The 21,935-nt window shown below is 43.6% G+C and overlaps 9 protein-coding genes across 9 annotated transcripts; 5 read left to right on the top strand and 4 right to left on the bottom strand.

Annotated features, from left to right (window-relative positions):
* Positions 1–91: 91 nt before the first annotated feature.
* Positions 92–2,724, bottom strand: BDBG_04542 (D-xylulose kinase A). Its single transcript, XM_002624632.2, has 2 exons — positions 1,832–2,724; positions 92–1,750 (listed from the first exon to the last, which is right to left on the bottom strand). The coding sequence occupies exons 1-2, from the start codon at positions 2,339–2,341 to the stop codon at positions 506–508; spliced, it is 1,755 nt and encodes a 584-aa protein (XP_002624678.1). The 5' UTR covers positions 2,342–2,724; the 3' UTR covers positions 92–505.
* Positions 2,725–2,742: 18 nt separating this feature from the next.
* On the bottom strand, positions 2,743–5,742 carry BDBG_04541 (cation efflux family protein). The gene is made up of 2 exons (XM_002624631.2): positions 4,456–5,742; positions 2,743–4,381 (listed from the first exon to the last, which is right to left on the bottom strand). Exons 1-2 carry the CDS (start codon positions 5,360–5,362, stop codon positions 3,717–3,719), a joined length of 1,572 nt encoding a protein of 523 aa, XP_002624677.2. The 5' UTR covers positions 5,363–5,742; the 3' UTR covers positions 2,743–3,716.
* A 450-nt stretch (positions 5,743–6,192) lies between these two features.
* Positions 6,193–7,359, top strand: BDBG_04540 (silencing information regulator; the record flags this gene model as incomplete). The annotated part of the gene is made up of 1 exon (XM_002624630.1): positions 6,193–7,359. One exon carries the CDS (start codon positions 6,193–6,195, stop codon positions 7,357–7,359), a length of 1,167 nt encoding a protein of 388 aa, XP_002624676.1.
* A 585-nt stretch (positions 7,360–7,944) lies between these two features.
* BDBG_04539 (CMGC/CDK/CDK5 protein kinase) lies at positions 7,945–9,363 on the top strand (the record flags this gene model as incomplete). Its single annotated transcript, XM_031721716.1, has 3 exons — positions 7,945–8,226; positions 8,304–8,327; positions 8,367–9,363. 3 exons carry the CDS (start codon positions 7,945–7,947, stop codon positions 9,351–9,353), a joined length of 1,293 nt encoding a protein of 430 aa, XP_031578562.1. The 3' UTR covers positions 9,354–9,363.
* BDBG_04537 (uncharacterized protein) lies at positions 8,180–13,304 on the bottom strand. The gene is made up of 4 exons (XM_031721715.1): positions 12,987–13,304; positions 12,643–12,673; positions 12,376–12,517; positions 8,180–12,249 (listed from the first exon to the last, which is right to left on the bottom strand). The coding sequence occupies exons 1-4, from the start codon at positions 13,044–13,046 to the stop codon at positions 10,932–10,934; spliced, it is 1,551 nt and encodes a 516-aa protein (XP_031578561.1). The 5' UTR covers positions 13,047–13,304; the 3' UTR covers positions 8,180–10,931.
* BDBG_04538 (MIND kinetochore complex component Nnf1) lies at positions 9,847–12,886 on the top strand. Its single transcript, XM_002624628.2, has 2 exons — positions 9,847–10,369; positions 10,510–12,886. Exons 1-2 carry the CDS (start codon positions 9,954–9,956, stop codon positions 10,802–10,804), a joined length of 711 nt encoding a protein of 236 aa, XP_002624674.1. The 5' UTR covers positions 9,847–9,953; the 3' UTR covers positions 10,805–12,886.
* A 499-nt stretch (positions 13,305–13,803) lies between the features above and the next one.
* BDBG_17136 (uncharacterized protein) lies at positions 13,804–14,671 on the bottom strand. The gene is made up of 2 exons (XM_031724922.1): positions 14,403–14,671; positions 13,804–14,331 (listed from the first exon to the last, which is right to left on the bottom strand). The coding sequence occupies exons 1-2, from the start codon at positions 14,478–14,480 to the stop codon at positions 14,089–14,091; spliced, it is 321 nt and encodes a 106-aa protein (XP_031578560.1). The 5' UTR covers positions 14,481–14,671; the 3' UTR covers positions 13,804–14,088.
* A 992-nt stretch (positions 14,672–15,663) lies between these two features.
* Positions 15,664–16,382, top strand: BDBG_04536 (uncharacterized protein; the record flags this gene model as incomplete). Its single annotated transcript, XM_002624626.2, has 2 exons — positions 15,664–16,038; positions 16,317–16,382. 2 exons carry the CDS (start codon positions 15,664–15,666, stop codon positions 16,380–16,382), a joined length of 441 nt encoding a protein of 146 aa, XP_002624672.2.
* Positions 16,383–16,540: 158 nt separating this feature from the next.
* BDBG_04535 (uncharacterized protein) lies at positions 16,541–17,089 on the top strand (the record flags this gene model as incomplete). Its single annotated transcript, XM_002624625.1, has 1 exon — positions 16,541–17,089. The coding sequence occupies one exon, from the start codon at positions 16,541–16,543 to the stop codon at positions 17,087–17,089; it is 549 nt and encodes a 182-aa protein (XP_002624671.1).
* Positions 17,090–21,935: the final 4,846 nt, after the last annotated feature.

The raw sequence follows: 21,935 nt of genomic DNA, 5'->3' as shown, positions 1-21,935 counted from the left end.
AATTTGACTGGCAGTACAGACGTGCTCTGTATATCATTCCCTATTATCGCATAGATCTTCGGGTAGAAGAAACCAAGAACGAAGCTGGTAAGGCAGGAAGAGCCTTTCAGAGAGCAGAATGACGCAGGGCAAGGCTCATAATAAGTTAATAATAAGTGCACTGGCTGACCGGTAGTTACTAACTATTTAGCTTATTTAGATAAACGACTTCATTCTAGGATGGTTTCCAGCAGTTTGAATATGAGTTTCCTAACGTTCCATGTAAAATCTTTCCTTACATTTTCTAGAGAATTTAAAGGAATGGAGGGACTACATGGGAAGGCGATTTAGACGAGTGGATGTGTGAAGCAGCAATGCCAAACAAACAACCGTTTAAAAACGAAGATAGGAGGAATCTCTATACTCCACGCATGCGACCAGAAAAGAAAAAAAAAAAAAAAAAAAAAAAGCCCCAGAAAAAGTGAAAATGAGACGAGGAACAGTAGAGAAGCAAAACGATTTAAACTCAACCCGCACTCCTTCCTTCCGCCTCCTGCCTTAAAATCCGCTTCTCCATCATCTCAAACCCTTCCACCGCCTTCCCAAACCTCTCAAACAACCCAGGCTGATACCCTTCATCAATCTTCTCCGCAAACTCCTCCTCCTTCCACCTCTTCCCAATCAAATCCTCAAACGTCTGGTTCGGCGCCCTCTCCTGCGCCCAGACGGCCTTATAGGCTGCCCCAAGCGCACAAGCATTCTCACCAACATCTAGCTTGTAAACCCCTTCAACCCCGCCGAGGACTTCCCCGGCCACTTTGGCAATGGCTTTATTGCGCGACCCACCACCAACAAGGTATACGCGGTGGGGCTGCGGCGGGGTGTCTTTGGACGGGCTGTGCACGAGATCGCGAGAGCGCAGACGTAGCGAGAGCATCTGGCTCTCGACGATGGCACGCGCGTCGTCCAGTGGCCTGTCCCAGCTCTGCTCGGATTCCTCGAGGGTCTTTTTGCGGGGGTCGTAGTTGAAGTGCCATTCGCCGTTGCGGAGGTTAGGTACGATTTCGGGCCTGGGGAAGAAGAGGCCCATTTTCATGAGATCAGCGTCTGTTCTTTGGCCGGCTGCTGGTCGTTGCAGGAGGGCTTTGTCAAAGTTACTCCAGGGATCGGAAGAAGTGGTGCCAGATGAGTCTTTGCTAATTTTATCATTAATGGCGTCACGGATGTGTTCGCGCGCCAATCCGCCGTTCTTATAGCATAGCATGAACATATAGAGCCCCGGTGTTGTTGGGTGGTTGAAGAAGTGTGTCGAGGGGTCAGTCTTGTATTCTGGCGTTGACATGAGGAAGGTAGTTGAAGTTCCTAGGGATACCATTGCGTCCCCTGGTCGCAAAGGTAGAGCGAGGATTGTAGCTGGATTATCTCCCGTGGACGGAATTACAACACATTCAGGATTGAACGAGTACCGCTCTATAAAGTAGCGGTTAATTTTCCCCAGTTCTATTCCACCATCGTCTGGTACGTCGCCTAGTTTTTGTTTTAAATCGGCTACTCCATACGGTCCAGCGCATAGCTCGAGCAACCGCTCATTCCACCGGCCCTTTTGAATATCCCATAGATTCATCCCGCATACATCTGAGATATCAAAGGGGGCAATCTTGCCTAAGAATAAGGACGCCAGGAAGGACGAGACGAGTGAGATCCTCGCAGTCTTCTTATATGCATCCGGGTACTTGCGCTGGAACCGTAGTATTTGCGGTCCCGTAAATCTCTGTCCCAAATTAGCACAATCGTTAAGAAGTAGAATATAACCGAAAAAAGATGTAAAAACCGAGAGACCAGACCACCTTACATGATGCGCCTTACTTCCCGTCACCTCCGCCAACTTGCCCTGCCCCCCCAGAAACTCATCAAATTGGTCACACTCCCGTTGTGTACTCGCATCCTGCCAATTCGGACTATGCGGATGCGATAGCGCCGCCGCAACCTGCTCTTCCAGCCCCCTCCCCGCATCCAACTCAGCCAAAATCCGCCCGGCATCCGCATTCCAATAGACACTGCCATGCTGCTGGCCCGCACCGCTGATGGCGCGTACACGCCCGAAATCCAGCCCTTGCTCCTTAAGCCGGAGCAGCACGCCATCCAGCGCTTGCAGCCACATGGCGACGGGTGCGAAGACTTCATGCTCAACCTCGTTGGTCTGCACGCCGTTCTCGACGGGGAAGCCGTGCGAGTCGGCGTCGAAGTCGAATTTGGCTACATGGATGACTTTTAGCGAGGAGGTGACGACCAGGCCTTTTAGTTGTTGGGTGGAGAGGTCGAAGCCGATGTAGAGGGGGCCCCCTTGGTCGTGGGTTTTCATTTGTTGTGTTTATGTTTGGAATTGACTTTTCGGGTATATGGGGTATTGTATTTCGTTTCTTGATGCTGCTTCTTTTGTTGGCTTTCGATTGACCCTCTTGGTTTTACGCTCTGGTTCTGCGAATTGGAGAGAGGTCTGTGTGGGGAAGGCCTAGCTACGTCATAAGATGGGGAAAAAATACGTGGATGATGAGGGGACAGTTGGGATGAAGCAGGCTGCTGGCAGTCCGGGTGAAAACAAATATGGGGTAGTGGAGTGGATAAAGAATAGAAATATTATAACTGAAGCAAGCGATTACTTAGAAGTCAGAAGCTTGTTTCGTGTTATGATTTGGGTGATTCATTTACTGTGCCCTATACAAGAGACTATTTCGCAGGGTGTACTCTGTACTCCGTACAGTGGCCTCCTGATGTCAATATACAGTGTAGATCCGTTTTGGTCGCGCTGAACGTAAATTCGCCATGAGCACTAATCTCTAGTCTGTTGTGTTGCATCGATGTGAACCATTATTAACTGCCTCCCCTAAATTCCGCGACGATGAATGCTAGTATTACTAGTACTACAGAGTACGTATACACCCAATTCTACTTTGTGGTTTGGTTAGCTATGCAGAAAAGACACGGCTAGATATGTGTCCTAGGACTAGATCTAGCAAGCGGAAAGTCAAGCTCTGTTAATTTGTACCGTCTACAAGTCGTAGATACATACATATAATCTAGGTGGCCTCGTCTAGTTACAATGCACTCTCACATTGCCCCATTGCAAACCCAGGGGCCAAAACCCAAATTCCGAAATTAAATTCTCTTAAAATAATAGGTGGTACATGGGGTTTTAAATGTCTATCGAGCCCGGGAGGTGTGAAAATAAATCGATCACGGAGAACAACAACTGAGACAGAAAGGGGGAAACAGGCACCAAAGCAGCCCAAGATAAACTATCCGCAGAGTAAATACTATGGAGAAAAGACCTAAAAAAAATATGACCACCGTCTTCCAACGCCAGTAGATCATGTTGAACTTCTTCCCTTCTTCTTCGTCTTCGTCTTCGTCTTACTGGTGTCTTCCTGTTTTTGGTAGCCGCTGTCAAAGAAATCGCTCGACACCGCTCCAAATATTGTGTATAGATAGTTTCGAAAACTGTTATGTAGCCTTTCCACTAGAACCAGCCCAGCGGGACAAGCGAGAAGTGAAATTTTGTCAAAGTAGAAGCCGGATTGGGCGCTCTGTATAAGCATGCAACCCCGTCCTGGCCTGAACTTGACACGGCTTTTTCCTCGTTTCAAACAGCTTCACATCAACGTCCAGAGACAACCAAGAACGAAAAAACAGCGACAAGTAGGTGTTGTGTTTCGCGAAAATATGCATATAGAATGTGTCTAGCGTCTCTTATTCACGGTCCCTTCATTCTCAGCTTGTGATCCCGAACTCACAGCCGCAAATTTATCATGATGAGCAGTCCCATTGGCTTCTTCTGCTTCCGGTTCCGGACTGCTGCGCGGGCTAACATCCCGCGCAATAAACTCCTCCAAGAAGCTCGCATCCCGCTCAGTATTAGGCGTGAACCGAACCTTTAACCGTTTCACCCCTCGAACCCGCGAAGCAACCCGCTGCCGAATAGCCTCTTCAACTACTCGTGTCTGACCAACAGACCACGAGCTGGGCACGGCCAGCTCGACCTCCATCAGATTATTCTGACCCGATTTGATTCCTTGCACTTCGCGGATCTGTATCTCGCTCCCAGTACCATCTGGCAGCGCGGAAATGGCCTTCCTAACCGATTTCTCGACAGACGCGCTCATTTCAGAGTCGACGCTGACGTCCGCCAACTCCAGTAAGGAGATCTTGGTATTTACCCACCCGGCTCGAATGACCATGAGAGAAATAATAAGGCCGCCCACTGGATCGAGCCAAGAGGCGTCGGGGAGGATATGGGCACCGCCGATTGTGAGGAGGGCGACGAAGCTTGTTAGCGAATCGACGCGATGGTGAATGGCATTTGATGCTAGGACGGACGATTTTCGCTGGCGTGCTACTTTCATCGCTGTTTAGGGGCGTTGTGTGCGTTAGTGGAAAGATCTTTTTAGGTGCAACGGGGTACGGTTGTGACAAGCTTACTTGCATGATACAACGATTCCTTTACCAAAATGGAGCCCGCCGCAAGCCAGGCCGCGTTTATATTCGGACCCAGTAACTCATGATCATGGCTGTGACCGTGAGAATGTCCGTGGCCCAGTAACCCCAGGTGTGCGAAGCAATCCGCAACGGCAGGAAAAAACTGCGTAAGCAGAACCTCCATCGCGTTTAAGCCCATCAAAAATCCTCCGCATAAAAGTAAACCGCTCACGCCCAAAGCACCAAGACTCTCCACCTTCCCGTAACCAAACGGAAACCGTGATGATGGCGGCTTAAGTGACAGTGACACTGTGGCAAGAGTCATGAAGTCCGAGACCAGGTCTGTAGCGGCATGGTAGGCATCTGCTATTAACGCAGAGGAGTTGAAGACGTATCCCCCAAACCCCTTTCCAATTGCCATGGCCAAGTTGGAAAGGAGGCCGATTCGCGTGATCCGCACGCCTGGGTCATTTTTATTCTTGGATACCAAGTATGTATTGTCGTGGTGATGGTGGTGGCCATGACTGTGCCCGCTGTGAGATCTGGTCTGCGAAGCCGTCATTGGTGCGAGGAGACACGAGGAGGATTGAGGGAGGAGGGGACTGGTAGGGGGACGGGGAGGGGTGGAACGGCGGGTCGGGGGTAAACTCGTAACGGTTCCCGTCTTGCGGCCGTGGTGACAGTAGTGGGCAGGGGACAGGGGTTGTGCGGTGGGGTTGGGGTAATGAAAGACACGTTGCGTTAACGATCTTACGAGATGTCTTGGTGTAGCAGACGGCGGAGGAGAGATCTGGGCCACCTGCATGCGCCGTGGAGGTTGCCGATGCAGCGCCATAGGAGAAGACACCACGGGGCGCAAATGGGCCAGTCGGACTCGGCTCCTGCAGCCCCGGGGCTGCGGGAAGATCATGACACTGGGCCTAGCATAAGACTGGGTAGTTGGATGAATGGTTCAATTAAGAAAAATATATAAAAAAAATCGCCAAAAAAAACCCCGATGGGCAGCTCCGGGAAATAATTATTCAACTGCGGCGAAAAAAAAAAAAAGAAAACCTTTACCAGCCCAACCCAGCCAAGATATTTAAGCCCGCAGCAACAGGTAAATAAAATATACTTTTCCCAGGCCGCTGCCGGAGAGGCAGAGAGAACAGGATTTTTGTCGAAGGTGCGATACTACATCTTCTGGAGGTAAGGTGTGAATTGGCTGCGGGCACTGACTGGAAGAGAGAATTGAACTTCCTTTAAAACAGTATCAATGATAGAGACCTACCTCTTGAGTATAAATATGTATTGTATTGTTTATCAACATATCATATCCGTAGCCACATATGAACGCTAAGAAGTTCCGGATGCCGCAGCCCTTGGGTCGAACCACAGTTGCGCCATGTCCAACAGAATCAGACATTTTGAGCACGATTACGATTCTTCCTAGCTCAACGCCAAATCGCATCAACTGTTAAATAAGTTAACTATTAACTAATATTGTGACAAAAAAAAAAAAAAAAAAAAAGAACAAAGTCAGGATTAGTAATGACAGCCTTACCCTTAGCTGGTTAACAGCTGGACTCTTTATTTGCAATAGTTGGTTCTAGGTTCATGGGGATGGGATCATCTAGCTACAGTAAATTCCATCATATTTACTGTAACTACATGTACTAAAGCTACTAGTTACTATCTATCCGTCACCATCAGACTTCCCCGGTTCTCCCAGCGACACAATTCCGCCATGTCTTACTGCTCATGACGAAGCCCCTGATCAGAATCCCCTTCACGGGTCCTCTCCCTCCACCAATTATATATCCCCGCTCCGCCAACTCCATCTCCGGCGCAGTCGACGCCATCTCATCCTTCCTCTCCGCCCCTCCCCCCCGCCTCCTCAGAGGCACTGATGTTGGCCGGAACGAATTAACGGTCCTACTCACCGGTGCCGGCATCTCCGTCGCCTCAGGCCTCGCAGACTACCGTGGCGAAAATGGCACCTACCGACGAAACCTAACCTACCGTCCCATCTTCTACCACGAATTCATTTCCCAGCACGAGGCGCGGAAACGATACTGGGCCCGCAGCTTTGTGGGATGGCCCACGCTCGTCAACTCCAGCCCCAATGATACACATCTAGCTATTGCAGAGCTGGGTAGGAAGGGCTACATATCCTCCGTCATTACCCAGAATGTCGACTCTTTCCACTCCAAGGCCCACCCGCATATCCCCGTCGTCGAGCTGCATGGCTACCTACGTTCGCTTGTATGCGTCAATTGCCGCCGGTCAATGTCCCGGAACGACTTCCAGGCGGCGCTGCTAGAGCTTAATCCGGCCTGGTCTGAGTTTCTGGACCAGATAGTTAAGACGGGCGCGTTGGACACGGATAACAGGGAGGAACAACAGAAGAAGGGACTGCGGATGAATCCAGACGGTGATGTTGATCTCCCCAACGCCCCGTACTCGAAATTCCGCTACCCCCCGTGCCCCCACTGCCTCGAGAATCCGCCCCTTCTCCGCAATGGCACGCAAGGGAGGGTAGAGGTGGAGCACGATGGAGCGCTTTCTGCTAGTTCCAATGCTGGCATACTGAAGCCAGCTGTGATCATGTTTGGGGAGTCGGTTGATGAACGTGTCAAGGAACGAGCGGAAGAGGCGGTTGATGAGGCAGGGAAACTACTTGTGCTGGGGAGTAGCCTGGCGACATTCTCAGCATGGAGGCTTGTGGAGCGCGCCATCGCGCGGGGAATGTCGATTGGAATCCTGAATGTTGGGGGCGTCCGCAATGAAGCTAGAGTGTTCCAGGCAGCGAATGGGTGTGGGTTTACCGACCCGATGATGCGTGTGAGATGTAGTGAGCAGGCGGAGTTTGTTTTACCGCTAGTTGCTGCTCAGCTCAATGCAGCCTCTCCCGTTTGGCGGAGATGATGAACCTTTCATTGTTTGATTTTGGCTAGGGGCGGGGGCGTCTTGAAACTACAGGGGGGTTATACTTCTTCTTCATGTTTTCTTTTAAGATGATAATGTACAGGGCATTGTTTGAAATAGACCTCTGTTCTGCTGGAAGTCACATTAACTATTTATAGAGCGGCGCATATTTGCCTCTGTTATGGGCGCCTTCAAGAGCTCCTGAAACGTCTCGATAAAGAATGGGCGGCAATTTCGACTACCTTCGCCATTATTTACCTAGAGGTAGAATAGATGAAAGGTCATAGAGTATCGTAAGACCGATTGACCTTGGATGCAGTCTTGAGCCACAGCACCAACTCTGGGTAACTTTCAGCCTATCCATATCTGCGCTGAGGGGCAACTCTCGCCGCAGAAACCTTAGCGTCAGCATCAACCGCGGGGCCTCGACGCAAAATCAAGGCCCTGCTACTTAAATGGTGACTCCCAATCGTCCGTTGTCTACTATTTGTGAAGAATAACACATTGGGGGCTCGTAACCTGGTTAGTTTACAGGGGACTCCTCCAACAATCTCAGAGCGCAAACCAACCCGCGTTTATCTTGATATGGACCGCCCCAGCCCCACACACCCCCAACCTGCTCACCATTCTTCTACAACCGCTGCCGCCGCCGCCCCCGCTGCTGCGGCCAATACTACCGCTGCCGCTGTTACAGCTGCGACGACGGCCTCTTACTTAAATATTGCTTCCTCGCTCGTATCCCCCGGCACGTATCTCGCAAACCAGCGACCCGTGCCACATCCAACCTACAGGCCTTCACCAGCGCGAGCAGCACCCGGTACAATGGACAAACGACAACCACCCAACTCATTTCAGCAGCTTGAGAAAGTATGTAGCATACTGATTTTGAAGTTGTATTCGAAGACTTTCGTTTTTATTTTCTCTAACTAACATTTCTCATCTAGCTTGGCGAAGGAACTTATGCTACCGTACGTGACGCGATCGTTTCCTATATATCCCTTAACTAGGTTCCTACCTCTCCAATCACGACCCTTGCTAAATATGATACTCGCGAACAGGTCTTCAAAGGGCGCAACCGCCAGACCGGTGAGTTGGTCGCGCTGAAGGAAATCCACCTAGACTCCGAAGAAGGCACTCCATCCACCGCCATCCGAGAAATATCACTCATGAAGGAACTAAAGCATGAGAACATCGTCTCCCTCTACGACGTTATCCACACCGAGAACAAACTCATGCTCGTCTTCGAGTTCATGGACAAGGATCTCAAGCGCTACATGGACTCGCGCGGCGACCGCGGCCAACTCGACTACGTCACCATCAAATCCTTCATGCAGCAGCTGCTGCGCGGCATCGCCTTCTGCCATGAAAACAGAGTCCTCCACCGCGATCTCAAACCGCAGAACCTCCTCATCAACACCAAGGGCCAGCTAAAGTTGGGCGATTTTGGCCTCGCCCGCGCCTTCGGAATACCCGTAAACACCTTCTCCAACGAAGTCGTCACCCTCTGGTACCGCGCCCCGGACGTCCTCCTGGGCAGCAGGACCTACAACACCAGCATCGACATCTGGTCTGCTGGCTGCATCATGGCAGAGATGTATACAGGGCGCCCTCTGTTCCCCGGCACGACAAATGAGGACCAGCTTCAAAAGATCTTCCGGCTAATGGGCACTCCATCCGAACGCTCCTGGCCCGGTATCTCCCAGTTCCCCGAATACAAACCCAACTTCCAAGTGTATGCGACGCAGGATCTCCGTCTGATCCTACCACAGATCGACCAGTTAGGATTGGATTTGTTGAATCGCATGTTGCAACTTCGTCCTGAAATGCGCATTAGCGCTGCTGATGCGTTGCGCCATCCCTGGTTTCAGGATTTGAATCAGTTGCAGGCTCAACAAGCTGCTGCACAGCAACAACAACAGCAACGACAACAGCAACAGCAGATGTCGGCTAGTGGATACGTGGCTCCGGGGCTTGGTTCGCAAGGTGGATATTGAGGGATGGGTTTTAAATCTCTCTTTTTATTTAAATAATGGGATTAAAGTATTGAATTAATTGCTTGATTGATATGCTCGGTAATGGGAAGACGAACTTGGCAGCGCGGCGTTTTTGACGTTGGATGGCGCTACATCTTTGCTTTTCCTGGGTATTTAATAACTAGGTTATGTTGTCGAATGAATTTTCCAAATAATGGGTTATGGAATGAATTTTCGTTTTATGTTAATCTTTTGATTTTCGATACTTTGGTCTGAGGTCAATAGGGATTGATAGTTTCCTGTCTGGCTAGAGTTGAAACTGGCGAATTAGGACTGCTGTGCTCAGTACTCCGTACGGAGTACAAAGTTGTGGAATCGAATATATTTCAGATAGATAGAGTTTCAACCGCTCTCTAATCTAAGTTACCCTTTTAAAAAGCTAAGAAGTTTAGCGCTGATCCAGATTGACATCATGTGATCTCGCGTCTGGGCCAAGGCGCGACCCCCAAGCCCGTGAGCAAGCCATCCCGGTCACCTCGATCTAAACACCTTCTCCGCCCTATCTATCCAATTGCTCTCTACCCGCAGTAGAGTAGCCCTTAACACCCTTCAGATGGGAAAATGACACCCCAACCAACCCCTCCCGCGCCAAATGGCCACACCCAACAACAACAAGAACAGCAACAGCAGCAAAACCCCGCCTCCCCCTCCCCACCGCCTCCAGCTCCAGTCCCTCTGACACCCGGGCCCCGCGCCGTGCGCCTCCAACAAGTCTTCTCCCAAGCCCTCCTACGCACCATACGCGCTAATTCCTACGCGAACTTCGCCGCCTGCTTCCCCACGCCGGCTAAACGTGTCCCGCATAGCCTCGAGTCTGTCTGGAGACAGCTGAATGCGAAGCTAGAAGAGAGCGCGCGCGCGGAGTTTGAGGATGTATTGAGGGAGAGGGAGGTGGTTAAGGGGTTGAATGAGTTGGATCGGTTGGTTGGGGAGGCGAGGTTGCGGAGGGAGAATGGAGAAGGGGAGGCGAGTGTGCCGTGAGTCTTTGTCCCCCCTCCTCCCCCCCCCCCCTTTCTCCAACCCTTTCTTTTTGTATTCTTTTTGCCCCTGGGAAGATGTAAATTGGTTCTGCATTGGGTATACTAAAAACCTTCTTTTGTGTTTCTTTTTGTTATAGGCCTCACACTCTAGGCGCGAACGAGCTTTACCAAGCGCACCTTGCGCCGTATCTGTCAGAAGCCCAGGCTTCGCTAAATACGAAATTGGAAACCGTGCAGAAGGAGAATGCCCAGCTTTCCGAGAAAGTCGCATCTCAGAGACGGGAGATTGAGCAATTATTATCTGGCCTTGAAGCTGTCATTAGCGACGTGGAAGGCGCAGCGGCCGCTACGACGGAGTTTGACGCAAACCATACCCTGCGTAAAGAGGCGCAGGAAATGGACGATGAAATTAAGGCCGCTCAACGGCCATGATTATGTTTTTGTATTTACAACGGGAACTTGTGTGGTTCGATAGCGAGTGTATGTCATGTGTGGGGTTACCAACTCGGGATCTTAAAATTACAGGGCATAGCGCCGGGCTTGTACGTATGTACAGATCTCAGAACACGATCTCGTCCGGGTCAACTTTCCGGAAAAGTCCATCCATATCCTCCGCCGAGACCAGCCCATCGTCAACCATATCCTCCGCTATCTGCCTCAATTCCTTTTCCGAGCTGGCTATCAATTCTTCCATTTTCTGCATGTCGCCCGCGAGAGCAAAGGCAAATGCTTCTTTCGCTGTCCCTTCTTGACACTGTTCTGTTAATCCATCCCTCCCGGCAAGAGCAGCTGCTCCGCGATAATATGTCTGCGCATTCTTCAGGAGTGTCGAGGCATTCTCATGCGATATCTTATAGCTCCAAGGCTGCCCACCCAAGCGCCACCGATACATCTCAACGTCTCCTCGCGCAAGGTGGATCTTGGGCAAATTTTGGGCCTCGGGAAGCTTTGTTGCTGCGGTAAGGGAATCTAGAGCGGACGATAGCGCTTGCCATCGTAGCGTCAACAGCCTATTCAACGCTTCCTCGTTGTCCGGCTGGTCGCAATCTGCCATGGTAGAGTTGAACGCCACCAGCGACTCTGCTTGGCTGCAAAGCGCCCCCGGATTTCCCGGCAAATCCTTCACATCTCCAAACGCCGCGCTCACTTCGTTCTTGTACGTGTCAAAATCAATCCTCCCACTCCGGAACGAGACTTCCGCCAACGTTGAAATGAACTTGGCGCGCGCGAGCGCTACCTCGTTCTGCCTGTCTGTTCCCTCAACGTACGCCGCGATTTTCTCCTTTAGCAGCACCGCAGAATACTCCTCGACCCACGCAAGAGTACTGCCAGGATCAAACGTAAGTAACCCGCAAAACGTGGCCAATGTTTCCAACTGCGCCACAGCGGTGTCAACAAGCGTATCCTTGGTTACCGGTTCGATGACTGTAGCCCACTGTTCCGACTGTGTGGGTTCCGTAGCTCCTATTCCAGTTCCAGTTCCAGCTTCAGCGCCCTCCATCGCCCGGTCTGTTTCCAAATTTGCTTGCTGCTCATCGCGATCAAAGGCTCTGGACTTCGCCATAGCATGCTGATGCTGTCCTTCCGTAAACCGCAGCTCCTGTACACCTAGACATCGCTGGAAAAGATCCAACGCCTCCTGCAAATATCTCGAGGCTTCCTGCGTATGGTTCTCGGTGGCCCGTCTCCCATCTATAATCGCCTCTGCTAAGCTCGTCAATACCTGCGCGGTGTTGAAGAGGATTTCCGCATTGTCTTGTTGGAGGGTTAGGGCGTGTCTGTGGGACTTGAGCGCGATGTGGAGGATTTCGACAGCTGGGGCGGGGAGTTGGGTTGCTAGTTTTGGATGCTGGGTTATTTCGTATTGTATCCGTGCCCTATATTTAGAATAAGCCGTGCAGGAGAGTTAGGAAACAGATCTAATCAATCAAATATACCGAAAAGAACACCAATCTTTCATCTGTCCCTTCAATCGCGGAAAAGATGGGGTTTATACTACGTACTTATTGTATGCCAAATCAAACGAATTCGGAAACCTCCTCAGACCCGTATCGTACATTTCAATGGCACGCATGAAAAACCGCATGGACTTGACGGCATCTCCGGCTCGCCATTTTTCCCCGGCTTCTTCTAGTTCGACGCCAGCTGGGACAGGTTATTTTGTTAGTTGCTTTATTTCGATGCTGGATACATCTTGTTGCCCGCCCCGTGCCGGAGGATAGTAAGTGCTAATGGCAATGGCAATGGCAATCAATGGAAGTATAACTTACTAGCAAGGTATTCGTCTGCGCTTTCAGGCTCCTGGGAATTGAGCGTGGGGTGGTGAGTGAGAGGGAATTTTAATTCATCGGAACCGACATCGAAATGGGGAGAAGAGTAGGGGAGTAGAGGTAAAAGGAATAGCGACAAGGGGGATTCCAACTGGGGTGGGGGAATGTTGATCTTGTTGCCGTGAATGTAGTGGGATTTAACTGGGATTTATATCTAAAATATGAAGGGGAACGTATGCGGAACTGGACATTTCAAACAAGTGCGAGAGCAAATAGAGGAATAAACTCAAAATGGAAATTTGCAAAATGGGTGCGTAGATGAATGTTCTTAATATTATACGAACAGTATTCCTTGTTTTCCTTTTCGTCTTCGCTTCCTTTAGTAGTGTTTTCGGTTTTGGCATTGTGCGGGCGGAGGTTGTTCGCGGCAGGCGGGGCAGATATCGGGCTCAGATGGATTCGTTCAATTGATTGCTGGGGTTAATAAGATAGGCCGTGGGATGGGTAAATGATGCAGATAAATATATATGTATGTAGAAGTTAAATCCAGACTAAATATCCCAAAAGCATTTGATTGTTTCCCAGGCAGCGGACCTGAGGAAATGGTGGGGTTGAAAATGGGAAGCTTGGAAGATGACGGGTGGCGGAGGAGAGCAAAAGGCAACTAACTGGAATAGGGAAGGTTTGTTGAGAATGAAGGGTGATAAGATCGATAAGATTTGATCTGGGTTGGAGATGGCCTACTCTACTCTACTGTCAGTCCTTGATTCATCCAACCATAACAACTTACAAAAAATTACTATAGGCTTAGCTATATGTAGCCCTGGCTTCATCTATTAATTTTTTCCACTTTTCTTCCACTTCAATTCCACTAGTAGTTAATGGAGGAGCTTCCCTCACCACATAGCCATGGTCCACCTTTATACCCATATATGAATATAATCGTTACTAAGGCGAGCATTAAGAACCATTGTCTTACGTTTTAAAGCAGTAGATTCTTTCAATTTGAATCAACCTACAGGTCAATTTCCATTCTGACTTGCAGATCTTCACTTCGATGTTTTGATCAAGATCTGAGAAATTTGGGGAGGATGAAAAAAAAAAAAAAAAAAAAAAAAAAAAAAAAAAAAAAAAAAAAACAATTGAATTTCAAATACAAAATCAGATAATTAGTTGATGCTTTAGTTTGTTTTGCTGCACTCCGAAACATGGTATGCTCTAACACGTTCGCGATCACAAAACAAGGCCCTTTCAACGCATCAAATCAATAGAAACTACAAATAACATAGTCCAAGAATTATGTATAGAAATTACACCGGATAAAGATGGCTTATTACACTCGGATCTATTCACAATTTCAACCATTATCCACATTGGGTTGAGCTGCTCCCACGTATAGAAGAAAATAACGAGGAGGGAGAAGACAAGACCATTCAATCTAAGTAACTATCTCATAGTTAAGTGCTGGTTAACATTTATCCTAACCGTCAATTTACTATATTGTTCATGCTGCTGGTTGCAGACGCAGAGAAGCTGAATGGAAGGAAGACACAGCTGTGTGATAGTAAATATGATTTGACACATTACACCGTCATCAATGTGCAACACACCATAGCCTGGAGTAATATCTAAATTCAGTCGAACGCAGGAGTGAAAGAGTTGGAGTGATTTATGCATTATGCGGTCATTCTGTTGATATTATGATATCATAGCAAACGTCAGCAGCTGCGTGGTGGACGCGGCAGAGGAGACAGGGTTACCTTTCCTGCAATTGAAACAATTGTAACCGCACCTCGACAGATGTATTTGGTCATAGGAGGGAAGGGGGGGTGGAACATGGAAGGGAAGCGAAAGATGAAAGAAATCGAGATATCTTTAGTTTTATTCAATGTCTCTCCCTCGACCCTTTCCTCTCTGCCGGTTGTTACCTCCCCCTTATTCGTTTTTGTCAAGGGGTGAGGAAGAAGAAGCCGTTTTGATTCCTGCTCAGGCTGTCTATCTCCCTTTTGACCCCTTCTGGGGTCTCGACACAATGGGGTAAATGACTGGGCATTATTACCTAGGCAACTTACTAATCGCCCACCCTGGAGGCTAATCACACACGTGGCAGGACTGGGCTAGGCGAGAGCAGGGCAGCCACTGTTGCTGCTGCTTGGTTGACGGGCGGGTCGGGTCGTACCTAGGCAAGAATAAAAAACAAGGGGAAAAGGTTTTCGTTGGAAGAACATTGGAAGGAAGGTTTGAAGCATCACAAGAAGAATAATATTCAGCACGAACTACACGGCTTTCCCACTCAAGACCTGTAGTGTAGAATAAATGGAGGGTCTGAGGGATCTTATACCATGGCTGAGATATTTTTTAACGCGACAAATCTAATAATTGACGAAACCTTTCGGCCCAAGGCTCAGGGGGCTGTGTGCGGGCCATTTTCAAATGCCTTACATACAACTATAATACGGCAAATTCTACCAGCAGTGCGCTGGTGGTGACTGAGCTCTTTTGCCCCAGTAGCCTACAGATTTATTCCCATGAATAGTCAGCTGGTCGAAATGAATAATCATGTGGGAACGGAAAGAAACACGTCTAGGCATGCAGAACTTGCCACAAAATGTGACATCCCAGGCCCCTTGCATATGATCCCCTAGTTACCGAAGAACTTCTCATCTTGTTGTAGCCGATTGTACATGTACCACGACCACGACCACGGCCACGGCCAGGGTGGGAGCGGGGACGAGAACCCCAGAGCATGGAAACGACCGTGGAAGAAGAAAATAGCATGGAATGGCATTGCGTAACACGATGGGTGGTTCTTGTCAACAACCCCATTCAGTGCTCGGGTACGGATGTACTGTACATACATTGTACTACTAATAAGTACCGTACCTAGGTACTCAGAGAAATACTAGTGGGTTCATGAGCAGCAACTTTGAGAATGCGGATGGGCATAGTCACTGAAGGGTTTAGAGTTGTATTTCTATTCTGGTAGTTAGGCGCCTTCTAGCTGATGATTACGGAGTTATCATGAGGGCAATTGACTTCCTTGATGAGTTCCTGCCCAGAAAATTACCAGATGGGCGCCGCTGTTCCGTCACGGCCATACGCAAACAACGATACGACGCTCTGTCCCATCATTGTTGCTGTTCGCCAACCCAACCTGCTTCCAACCTGCCAGCCAGCGTCGTCTTCGGCTTCTTCTCTCCACCATCTTCACCTACTCATCCCAAGTCCACGTCCCCATCCGCATCCGCATCCGCATCCACGCCCACCGCTCACGCCAATATTCCTCTTTCCGGAATATCTGACAAGTTCTATTCTACACGGAGCCTTTATGCGAGTTGCGAAGATCATCTCCCTCGTGCTCCAGCCATCGTCGATTTCCATTGTCAACCCCGTAAAGTCAGTCAAACTCTTCCCCCCATTCTCGCTCTCAAACAATTACAATAAGAAATGACGCCTTTGCGCCTTGATGTGCTCTCTCTCCCCGCCGATCAGCAACTGCAAGGTTGATCCCCATTAGGCCGGCATTTATCTCATGGCTCACGGCTCATACCTGGAGGCTTCCTCTCTCCCGGATATTCTGTTATTTAGCTTCTCAACTGGCTATCCCATATTTCAGCCTTCCACTGATTGGAGTGGAAAAAGCCCATCCGACTGTGCTAACTTTGTGATACCAGATCTCAACCCTGACCTCGATCATCCGGGGCAACGCAACCTTGAAAAAAAGAAGTCCTCTAAAATAAAAACAGGCAAATTGATTTGTCCTTGTACTCTTTATCTCGACCCTATTCACAGATCCATATAGATTTTCTAGGGTCCGCGTAAGAACCCTTCCTATTATATTAACAAGGGTTTTCCCGACTGACCTCACTCCTCTCCTCTAGAGACTCCTCGTTTCCTCATGGCTCGACAACAGTCTCTTGATTCTCAAAGGCCAATAATGGCTCCTTCTGTATGGTTTTTCCAATTCTCTCTTTTCCGTAATACCCACTCCCTCAGACCTTTTAAAATCTCCTTCTTCTCCGCTACCTCGACGTCGCGCGATTTAAAGCTCTCCCAGAGCAAGAATAGCAATACTGAGTTGTCACCCAACGCCCCGCGGCGAAAGCAGGTCTCCTCACAGCGAAACTCTCAACGTTTCTCCACAATCAGCGCGACAGGTTCCCTCGCCCTATCTGACCACACCGTCTCGAGCACAATGACTGGCGATAGCCGTCTGGCCGAAATTAAAGAACTAGGTGCCGGCCTAGAACGCCTTGAGAACAAACCTCTCACCAAACAGCGATTCGTACCAACCCCGGAGAAAACAGATAACCTCAACAAACTCGCATTGGGTGCGAAGGTCGAGCGTGCGCTAGGGCGGAGAATGTCCAGTCAGGACGCTATTATGCGCAAGCGCACTCCGATAGATGAAGAAAAGGAGGCCCTCAAGATGCAGGCAGGATCATGAAAAGCAAAGACGAGGAACTATGGCCTTGTTTTTTTCTTTCTTTTTCTATGAATTTGCGTTTCTCTGTCGCTACAAGATACAAAGCCCTCGATTAAAGCAACCGCTCCACGCTTGGCTATACGTAAAATGATGGGAAGACCGGATCGTCTTTGTGTCTGTTTAGTTTCTTTTTGTCGCTGTTATATCTACTTTATACCTCTATCGCTTGCCATTGAAATTACTACCGTTTCCCTCTGCCCAGGCCCAGGCCTAGACCGATTCCCATATTTCTTTCCCCTATATTCCCCTTATGCTTTATTCTCTATATTACTCTCCTCTATTCCATTCCGTCTGAGAGTATCGCTGCCGTTTCTCACTTAATTTTTGTCTTCCTTAAAAACTTTGGCGTTCCGCAATCGCATCTGATGTGGCTTGTTTTCTTCCTCTTACTTCCCCCCCCCTTTTTTTTTGTACATACGAGTTTCTGGGATGTTTCTGTGCTTCTCTTTTTTCTTTTTTCTTTTTTCTCACTCCCTTTCCTTGTGTGTGAGAGAGAGAGAAATGAAAAGATTTCACAAATATCATGATATAGATGCCCTCATGTCTATTTTAGCCTTGCTTGTTTGATTTATTATTATTATTTATTACTTTTACTTCATCTCAGTTTTAGTGTAGTTGGTTATTGTTTGAGATACAAAATACAAAATATCTCATATAACTAGACTGACCGTGTGACCGTGTCTGAGACCAGGACCAGAATATTTGATGATCTTATTACCAATTTGATTGATTTCATTACACAGTTTTAAGATTAGATAGTAGTCTTATACTGTCTCAGTGAGACTTACTGTCTACTCTTGTCACATTTTTCAAATGAGATCATGATATTCACTTCTCAATTTAAATTCATTTTATTATTTTAAATGACTTTAAATCTTATTTAAGTGTTGTCAAAAATCATTACTTTTTAAAAAATTAAAAATAGTTTAAAAAAAATCTTAAAATGTTTAAAATAGTAACTTTATACTAAGAATGAGATTAAATAAGATTAAATGAGATCACTTTCTTATTTTTTCTAAGTCATGATTTTATTTTAAGATCTGATAAATAGTTACTTTACATGTTTTTTTAATAATTACTCTCAGTAGAATTTACATTAAAAAATGTCTGAAATTAGATTAAATGAAATTAAATGTAAAATTTATAATCTTAGCAGTCAGTCTATATATAATAATATAATAATTAACTAGAGATTAAAATTAACTCTCTGCTTATTAACTACTATCTCTCAGAGTCTTTCTTAAGAATTATATAAAGTTATCTTTAAGTAAGATCTGTATTAGACTGACTGTATAACTATGTCTGAGATTAGAATTAAACTTTATAGTTATTATATTATTTAAAAGTATTACTTCTAAGTATAATTTATATTTATTACACTAATTTTAAATTATATTATTTTAAATATTAAAGATTTCAGATTCTCTTTTTAAATAAAAATCTAATCTTAAATAAAGAATATATTTAAATTCTTAGTTATATTTTTATTCTAATCTCATTATTTCTCACTTATATAATATTATAATATAGTACTTATTTATTAAAAATTTAATAGAGAGTATTATTAAATATTATTACTTTTCTGAATATAAATTATAATTTATATAATTTTAATTATAAAAAAAATATAAAATATAAAAAAAAAAAAACAAAAAAATAAAAAATAAAATAAAAACAAGAAAAAATCACAATGAAAAAAAAAAGAAAAAGAAAAAAAATAAAAGAAAAAGAAAAAAATAAAAAATAAAATTAAGATTACAGAGCTATAGTATCTCTAAAATACTTACTTTTTAAAGTTATTATAATATTTATTATTAACTGTATATCTCTTATAGTGAGAATAACACAGCTGTAATAACTTATTATCTTAATATTATCTAATAAATAATTAGTATATATTTGTATAAATGTGAATAATTAGAAAATATATATTTAAAAAGTATAATCAGAGTAAACTCTGCTATTACTTAAATAATATCAAGAATAAAATATTAAAATCAATGATTTCTCTTATTAATTTCATAGATAAAATATATGAAGATAATCTTAAAAAATATAAAATTTCTTAACTTCTGATAAAAACAGATCTTATAAAGAGACTCTATTTTCATAATATTAAAGACTAAGTATTATTAAAAAGTATTACTTTTATATAATATATATATACTTATTACAGTGATTTACTCTCTATATATATAACTAGACTGATTATATGACCGTGTCTGAGACCAGAATTAAACTTTATAGTTATTATATTATCTAAAAGTATTACTTCTGATTATAATTTGTATTTATTACATTAATCTCAAATCATATTATTTCAAATATTAAAGATCTCAGATTTACTTTTTAAATAAAAATCTAGTTCTGAATAAAGAATATATTTAAATTCTTAGTTACATTTTCATTCTGATTTCATTATTGAGAATGATATTAAATAAGATTATAAAATTACTTCTCACTTACATAATATTATAACATAGTACTTATTTGTTAAAAATTTAATAAAGAGTATTATTAAATATCATTACTTTTCTGAACATAGATCATAATTTATATAATTTTAATTATAAAAAAAATATAAAATATAAAAAAAAAACAAAAAATAAAAAATAAAACAAAAATAAGAAAAAATCAGAATGAAAAAAAAAAGAAAAAGAAAAAAAAAGAAAAGAAAAAGAAAAAAATAAAAAATAAAAATAAAAAAAATCAAGATCACAGAGCTGTAGTACTTTTAAAATACTTACTTCTCAGAGTCTTTACAATATTTATTATCAATTATGTATTTCTTACAGTGAGAATAATATAGCTGTGATGAGTTATTATCTTAATATTATCTAATAAATAATCAGTATATATCTGTATAAATGTGAATATTTAGAAAATATATACTTAAAAAGTGTGATCAGAATAAACTCTGCTATCACTTGAATAATATTAAGAGTAGAATACTGAAATCAATGATTTCTCTCATCAATTTTACAGATAAGATGTGTGAAAATAATCTTGAAGAATATAAGATTCTCTAACTTCTGATAAAAACAGATCTTACAGAGAGACTCTATTTTTATAATATCAGAGACTGAGTATTATTAAAAAGTATTACTTTCATACAATGTATATACACTTACTATAATGATTTACTCTCTATACATGTGACTGAGAGTTGTAGCTTTCTCATACTACACAGCTCTTTCTAAAATACTGATATCAGTTTGCAACTTACACAGTCTCTCAGTTCAGTATATACTACATGTATACAGCTCTATATACTGAGACTGTGTTAATTATTATAATCTGATATAATACTCACATTTCACAGATCATGTTTCATTTAAGAGAGAAGAGAGAAGATATGACTATGATTTTATTAGAAGAGAATGAATAATTAATAATATTGAATATAATTTAATTCTTCTGTATTTAAAATTTAATTAGTCTATACTCTTTAATTTGAGAGTTTCTAAGAGTGTTTTAATAGTTTTCATATCAGCTTGAACTTAGTGATGAGTTGAAGAAGAAGAGAAAAGAGAGAAGAAAGAAATGAGAATAACTTATCTTTATAATATAAAAACAGAGAATTGCTGTAATTATTCTCTCTAATAATAAAGATCTGTTTTCTGTATATATCTCTGATATAAATTATATAATAACTGTATACAAAAAAATATTAACACTGTATGTATTAAATGAAGATGATATTACTATATAATATTATAGCTGTTTTCATATATCTCTGAAAGCTGTTAATATTTTCTTTATCTCTTTATATTTGATAAGTTAGTAATATATTTCAATGCACTTCTTCTTTCATTATTATTATTATTATTATTATTATCATTATTATTATTATCATTATTATTACTATTATCATTATTATTACTATTATTATTATTATTATTATCATTATCATTATCATTATTATTATTATTATTATTATTATTATTATTATATTATTTCTGACTATCTCTTCTATCTTCATCTCTTTTTAATACTTACTGAAACTAATTATATTATCTCTCTTTAAATATTCTGTGATTCTGCAGATCATTAAGATGCATGAGTACTATTACAGATTAAAGAGAGAGAAGAAGAAAATGTTCAAGTAAGAGAAGACAGATTATAAGATATATTATAATACCTTGAAGAGACTTTATAAAAGAGTAGAATGATAATAATTTTAAGTAACACTTCAGATAGATTTAGACTGAACTAAGTATAGAAATAATACAGATGACACTGTCTGTAAAAGATTAAAGAAGAAGACAGTGAAGAGTCTTATATAATAGTAATAAGATCAGAAGAAGTTCTGAGAATAATTTGAGTTTAAAATAGAGAGAGAGAGAGAGAAGAAGAGTATTACTATAAATAAGCAGTAATAGAAGAAGATTAAGAAGATATTAAAGTGAGAGATAAAGAAGTCAAAACTGATAAGTTTTTTATTTATTAAAAGATAATAATTTTTGATAATACTTCTGTTCTCTAATTAATTAGCAGAAGCTAATAGAGAAGAAGAGAATTAAGATCTTATTCAGATCTTGAATGTGCTTCATAATTCAGAATATTGAGAAGACAGCTCTACTCTCTGAGTATATTAATCTACTTATCACTGAGATAGAATCTAAGACAGCAGATCAGAAAATACAGGATTTTGAGATATAAATTAATCTAACTAAGAGAAAGCAGTAAGAACTCTCTTCTGAGAAGATAGTGAAGAGAGATTTTAAAATAATTATTATCTTAGATAAGAAGAAGAAGAAGAAGAAGAAGAATAAAAAGTGAATTATAAAAAATAATAAGAAGAATG

The sequence above is a fragment of the Blastomyces gilchristii genome (assembly GCF_000003855.2).
Source record: "Blastomyces gilchristii SLH14081 genomic scaffold supercont1.9, whole genome shotgun sequence".
Lineage (NCBI taxonomy): Eukaryota > Fungi > Ascomycota > Eurotiomycetes > Onygenales > Ajellomycetaceae > Blastomyces > Blastomyces gilchristii.
The sequence above is the reverse complement of the archived record's forward strand: the minus strand, read 5'-3'. Positions and strand labels throughout refer to the sequence as shown.